The sequence below is a fragment of the Gymnogyps californianus genome, chromosome 4, assembly GCF_018139145.2.
Source record: "Gymnogyps californianus isolate 813 chromosome 4, ASM1813914v2, whole genome shotgun sequence".
Taxonomy (NCBI): Eukaryota; Metazoa; Chordata; class Aves; order Accipitriformes; family Cathartidae; genus Gymnogyps; species Gymnogyps californianus.
In genome coordinates, this window is record NC_059474.1 from 71403817 (window position 1) to 71410430 (window position 6614).

Genomic DNA, 6614 nt, shown 5'->3' on the forward strand with positions numbered 1-6614 from the left:
GAAGATGACAGTCGGGTTGTGGATGCTGCAGTGGGCTGGCTTCACCCAGGCTGTGTTCCAGTCCTAGATGGGCGTTAGAATCCTTTGCTCACACCATGGAGGTGCTGCGGGTTTAAAGAAATGATAGCTGACCTATTAATTGATTTCTTAAAAATGTTTAAAGGGTAGGCACGCTTTAGTGCAGTGCTGGTTAGGGATGGATTTGGCTGGAGGCGCTTGGGTGGGTTCTTGCGCTTTCTTTTTCCAACGGAGAGCGGGCACCTCTGTGCAGAGGAGCCCTTGCCTATCAAGCTAAACAAACTGACCACACAAGGCATTAACCGTGTATCTAGACAGGGTTTCCCCAACTTAAAGTATTGTGCCCACGTCTCATGCGAAGCAGCACTTAAGGCTGCAGCAACAAAAAAGGCAAAAGTTCTGTAGAAAATGGGTGGCGCTCCCCCCCTTCCCGTGGGCCCGGCAGCTCTCCGCTCCCGCGTTGGCGGTGCCCGCGGCAGCGCAGCAGCCGCACCGGCTGGTCGCGGGGGAAGTCGGTGCCGTGGGCCGTGGCCGCGTCCACGGCGTCCTCGCAGGGGCGGCGGGAACTTCTGCGGGCCCGAAACCCCGCGCCGAGAGGGAGCCGGGGGGAGCCGGAGGGCTCCGCAGGCTACCGGAGCGGGGGCGGCCGCTCCCGGCGGCGGGCGGAGCGGCCGCGTTACTCCGCGCGGCTCCGGGCCGCTGCCGCAACGGCGAAGGCTCTCCCAACCTCTTCGCTTTCTTTTCGCACCGACTCGGAACTTTTTTCCCCGGGGGGGGCGGAGCCGGAGCTTTCTCTTTACCTGCCCCGTTGCCGGGTTCGGGTGCCCGGAGCCGCCACCGCCGCGGAGCAGCGCCGGTGAGTGCCGGCCGGGCCGGGCCGGGCCGGGCCGGGTGCCGCCGCACCGCCCCGCCGCAGGTGAGGAGCCGGTGGGGTCTCCCGCCGCAGCCCGGGCGGGCGCGGGGCGGGCGGGGCTGGCGCGGCGCTTCCTGGGTCCCGCCGCCGGCGCAGGGGGGGGTGCGGGCCGGGCCGGGCCGGCGCCCCACGGTCTGCGACGGGCCGGTCTCCTCGTTGCCTCCGACGGGCTCCGCGCTGTTGTAGCAGCCCCCCTCCCGGGGAGCGCGTTCGGTGAACGGCAGCAGCGAGGGGGAGAGTGGGGTGTCAGGCGCCGGCGGTACCAACACCCCTGGCCAGCCGGCCCCCCCAGTGGGCTGCATCCCGCCCGAGAAGGTATCAGCGGCTCGCCTGCGTCGCTGCAAAGGGGATCAGCTACTTCCTAGCGAGGTGCAGAGTTGGTCTTCTAAAAGGAACGAAACCCAAGCAAACCCTTTCTGAGCAGCAGAAGCCCCGAAGGAAAAAGGTTAGCAGTGGGGTCTGAAGTGAAGATGGCACATCTCTATCCGGAGACATCAGAAATGGTGTCCCAGGCACCTGCCTAGCAGCACCGTGAGGGATTTCTCAAAAGACCGCTCACCTTTGCTCGCTTTCACTGCTGCCAATCAGAAGGAGATGAACTCTGTACTCCTGCTGAACGTGTGGTCCTGCTGTACCACAGGTCCCTGCGCACCAACCGGTGCTCGCCAAGTGCTGATGCTCCTGTCCCTTCTTTCTCCTGCCTAGGAAAAGCTGTTCTCCCCTTCGCTGGAGGGCCACGGCGCAGCTTTCCAGTCTCCGCACGTGAGGATTTCTGTGTGAATCAAAGCAGAATGGATCGCTATCGATATTTCATCTTTAACCAGAGGAACATGGTCGTGCTGGGTCTGTTCCAGATAGCCTTCAGCACGGTGTGCGTCGTCAGCGGGTTCACAGATGGCATTTTCAGAATGGAGTCTCAGCTGGGCAAAACCAGAGCTCCAATTTGGGCTGGGATGGTAAAGTTGCACTATATTTTCTATGCTTTGTTTTGTGGTTTTTTTTCCCCACTGCTACCTATTAGTACTCAGCTTGGGAGTGGGAGGGAGGCCAGGACTTCTCGCCAGCTCTTCCCTGGTTTCCTGCTTTGAACCCAGATAATAAAAGTTTCCTTATCGTGATATAGGCAGGAGAGTGCAAGCAGACTTCCCTCTGAAAGAGCTAAATAAAATACATTTCTACTGGATAATGTAGAAAATGGGGCATAGCGGCAATTGACAGGGTTTTTTGCAGAAGCGTAGTGACCACAGAGAGGTCACCGAGTATTAGGAGGGGAACACGTCATCCTCACGTCAGGCAGATGAACATCTGGGTGATGATCTGTGTCCCACAGCCCAGTGCCACTAATTCTCTGTACTGCAACGAGGAGCAGGCAGCGGGCATCCTCACTCCCCGGCGTTCAGTACCCTGATGTTACTGTTTGTACCCTGGTGAGCCGCGCCGCGAGGGAGTTGTACCGAGGCGCTCTCTTCCATCCAGAGGCTGCCCGGCTCCTTTCAGTAATATCTTTCTGCCGTCTACAAGATGCATAAGGACTTGGGAAGGCAGCGCGCATTTTTAGCGCTTTAATCGGACTTATTTAATCAGTTTTATTATTTGGCCAGAGCTGTAAAGCCAGTCGGGAGGACTGCTGCTGTAGGGGTAGCGAGTGGGCAAGATGCATTTCACGCAGTCTCCTGCCACCAGGAGATGCTGCAGAGGAAAACAGAAGAAATCAGCGATTTTCTTTCCATTTCTGACCTAACAAACAGCTACTCTGATCCAAGCCTTGAAAACGAGGGCCTTTCATCTGCTCTGTAGTAGTTTATCTTCTAAATCCGATACTTGTCTCCCAGTTACCAACTCCTTTTGTGCTCTGCAGGTGATGGGAGTCCCAGGCGTCCTGGCTTTGTTTTCCTCTCAGAGGAAGAATCCAGTTCTTGTAAGCCTGTGGGGGGGAGGGATTGTGTGGGTACAGGGTGGGGGCAAAATGTTTTTGGGGCGATCGAAAACGGGTTTGGTAGGGAATGAGCTGGCTGGTCCTTCTGCAGGATTGAGAGCTTATTTCCTTGAGTTATCTTCATAAAAGCTGCTACATTCCTAAGCAAAAGGAGGATGCAGCGTTACCTCGCTTTCTGCTGCAGCAGGCGAGTGCTGGCTCTAGTAAAAAGCAAAAATCTGTAAAAACACTTGCTTTTGAATGCATTTCTTGTGGTGTTCCTGCCTGTTACTGAGAATTGTGTACACTAAAATAGGAAACAAGTTAATTGACGTGCATTTCCTAGGCAGGTCTCTCCAGCCATGTAAACTCCAAGGGGGGATATTGTTCATAAGTAAGAGATCTCTAAGAACAAAGTCTTTGGGTCCAGCTAGCACCCATTGTTAAGATCTGGGACTCAGTTGTAGCTCAGAAATTCGGTATCATGGAAACCTTTACTGCACTGTGTTTGGCTTCCAAGTGACTGTTGCTACCGGGTACTTTTTAGTGTCGCGGGAGTAACTAAGGCTAGTACCTGCAATGCTTGTTAGTACATTTTGTCTGTATTAGTTGCATTGATTTGTCAGAGGATGGTTTTAATTCCTGCTCCCCTTCTTTTTCTCCTTTAATTTCTCTGTCTAGGTGAATGTGCTAGTAGTCGCTTCCATAATCTCTTGTGTTGCCATCCTCATTGTAATAGTTTATAGCTCCCTCACACTGAACTATGGTGAAGAGGAGGAGCTGAGCTCTGCCCCAGTCCATGTTATCCATACAGTAAGTATCAATATCATGCTTATTACTGGGGAACATGACTGTCTTAATCTGCAAACATTACTAGGCATGACTTGGAAACAGAACCAGACTTCCAGGGTGCCGAAATTAGAGTTTGAAGTGGTGCCTGCAGCAGAGCACTTGTTTAAAAAAATTTGTATAAGTCTACAGTTAAGTATCAAGTTAGGTACTGAAAACCACAAAACCCACGCAGGGCTAGATAGACATTTTATAGCTAGCTCCTGCCGTTCGCTGCTGCTGCGGCATGGCTAGTATTGGTGGCTATGTGAACTAACACCCAGCTCGCCTGGATGCCCATCTGAGAAGCAGCTGCTTGAGAGCAGCAGCTCGTCCCGGGAGGCGTGCACACGAGGTATGCGCCTAAACACGCTACAGTCGGGTTTGCTGCTGCTGCTGCTGCTGCTGCTGAGTGCAAAAGGGTTTGGGTTGTGCCAGGACAAAATCATGGTGCTGCTCATGAAAAGGGGTAGTTGCTGGCCGTATCCCTGGCCTGGTTTGAGACAGCACTTGCTAGGCTCGAATCCTTTCCAGCATGCACCTCAGGTGATAAAGTTACAGCAGTTATAGGTCAGCTGGTTAAAACTGGGTATTATTTCAAGTGTATCCTCCACAGTAAAGCTGAAAAGAAGGAATGAGTTAGCCCTTTTGTACCTCAAACCTGGTACAAGCGATGGCTCCCTGTGAGGATGAAGACATTCCGGGTAGGTGAAGCTGTTCATTAGTTTATTGCAGGACAAATCGAAATGTCAGGCTGCTAAGGTGCAGTATAGCAAGAAGACGTTTCTCATATTCAGTGTGAAGAGGAGCAGCCATTCCTTGGGTTTCTACTCATTGTTAAAGCTATTTCCAAACCTAACGGCGTTGCATAGCATCTTATATTTAATCAGAAGCCTTCTCTTACTGCTTGCTCTTTTCGTATTTGAGGATCGCACTTGGCTTGCTCTTCAGAGCACAGGAAGAAACGCCTTAAATAACACTGACTCTGAATCAGTCGCCTACGACGCAGTCGCAGCATTCTTGCAGTCATTAGAATATTTTTTGGTGAATTTCACTGTTTCATTGTGGCTTTAACATTTCCTTTTCTGCTTGCAGAAGTTCGTACTTAATAAAGTAGTCAAGGGTGCTAGCGTAGCCATGCTAGCTGCATCTATCTGCAGTGCTTTTGTTGTGCTGGTGATGGCTTACTTGGGATGCCGGAGTCTTCCACGCTGCTCGTGCTACGACAGTGTAACTGGGATGGTGAGTGAGGAGTCCAGGGCACACATTTATTCGTACTGGGTGGGAGGGGAAGAAACTGGGGAGAAGATGTGTTTTTCTTCTATAAACCTAGCCTCAGCTCTACCTCAGTCATGCAGGGCTAATTCTAAGAAATTAAGAAGTGGATTATACTTCTTGTATTTTTCCTTTTACTACCTCCCTCTTATTTAGAGTCTTGTGTAAGACCTAGCATAAGTTATCTCCATTTTCCAAACCATTAGTGCTGAAGCTACTGTGGTCCCATTTCCTATGAATTCCTGCTCTCCTCAAAAACTGCTCCTCCTTCTCTCACCCTTAAACCAATTATTGCTCCTGGTACAGCATTTCAGAGACTTACTGGTACTTACAGACCAAGATGCCTTATCCCTAGAACTACAAATTCAATAATAAAAATATCCCCTCTACCATGTGTGAAGTGTAGGGGAGACAACACGCCACATTTTACTGCTAATTTATGAGGACTCTACCTCAAGTGTTGGGGCACACACTGCTTGTCTCTGCTAAGTGAGCTCAGTAAATACCAGCTGCTTCTCTACTGGAGTGATTCTGGTGCTGTATTAAACATGCACATCCAACCATCTCACTTGGTAAGGAATTAATGGGTACAGGTTACGAGGCAGCTGTTCTTGACTAAAGATACCAAGTGTGTAATGTGAGGCTGCTTTAAACTTTCAAACTAAAACTTGTTAGGAGGAGTGGACTACACAGACTTTTTAAATGAGTTCAAGTATATCTTCTTGAGCAAACTCACAGATGAGTTTTTTGATGGCATTGTTTCATTCATAGGAATGGTTGCAACCTAGTGAGGACCAAAATCAGGCTGTGGAAATGGTTTGCGCTGTACAAAGTGAGTAACTCTTTCCCTCCATGTATTTGGATATTCACCAGGGACGTGGAAGGAACATCCCGAATAAGCTTTACATCCCAGGCCAAAATCCTGATAACCAAAATACTCCGAGCCAAAAGGAACTCAGGATTTTGTGCAAGTGTCTACACCAGGTTTAATGGTTTCCTCTTTCCTTCTCCACACAGGTCCTGGGGGCAGAATTTTTAACTTTCCAGATCGGTTTCCAGCCCAGGACTTAGATGCAGAGGAAGACGCATCCAAACCTCCACCGTATATCAGAATGGCTTGAAAAAGTGGTCGAACATTTTAAAGCTACTAGTCTAAAAATGTGGCAAGACAGATGTAAGAAGTTCTTCATCTTTAAAGATGGTTAAGCACTTTTCCTTGGCCTTTTGAAAAACACACCCAGAAAGAAAGAACTATTGAATGCCCAATGTTCAGCAAAGATGACAGTGCAAAGGGGAAGACCTGCAGATGTTTTTGGACATTCAGACTTTGTATAGTTAAAATACCTCATTGCCTCTGGAAAGCATGAGCATTTTTTCCTCCAGCTTTTGTACTTAAATGATGTTTTATTCCACTAGAATTCATCATGCAATTTGTCTAGCAGTGCTAGCCTTAGGAATTCAAATATCAAATACAATTCCTTTTTAAAAGAAACTGGTTGTGGAGTATTTCCCCCCACCAACTGCTATCTCAATTGCTCCCCCTCACCCGTTGAATTATCTGGATGATATGGTAATGGATGAAGGACAATGAGGGACTCACTTCATTATTGAGCTTCAGAGTTCTTTCCCTCTTCCTCTTGGGAGGGATGGGGGCAGGTGAAGTTT

At 50.0% G+C, this 6614-nt stretch overlaps 1 protein-coding gene across 1 annotated transcript; it reads left to right on the top strand.

Annotated features, from left to right (window-relative positions):
• The first annotated feature begins 879 nt into the window (after window positions 1-879).
• LOC127016125 (uncharacterized) lies at window positions 880-6372 on the top strand. Its single transcript, XM_050896456.1, has 7 exons — window positions 880-934; window positions 1637-1887; window positions 2790-2849; window positions 3528-3659; window positions 4770-4916; window positions 5721-5781; window positions 5967-6372. Exons 2-7 carry the CDS (start codon window positions 1723-1725, stop codon window positions 6068-6070), a joined length of 669 nt encoding a protein of 222 aa, XP_050752413.1. The 5' UTR covers window positions 880-934; window positions 1637-1722; the 3' UTR covers window positions 6071-6372.
• The last annotated feature ends 242 nt before the right edge of the window (window positions 6373-6614 follow it).

Bases quoted from the DNA above. Each gene is read 5' to 3' on its own strand.
- LOC127016125 (XM_050896456.1), top strand. From the start codon at position 1,723: ATGGATCGCTATCGATATTTCATCTTTAACCAGAGGAACATGGTCGTG. The intron at 2,850-3,527 runs GTAAGCCTGTGG...TTCTCTGTCTAG, and splicing joins AGAGGAAGAATCCAGTTCTT to GTGAATGTGCTAGTAGTCGC. The intron at 3,660-4,769 runs GTAAGTATCAAT...TTCTGCTTGCAG, and splicing joins CAGTCCATGTTATCCATACA to AAGTTCGTACTTAATAAAGT.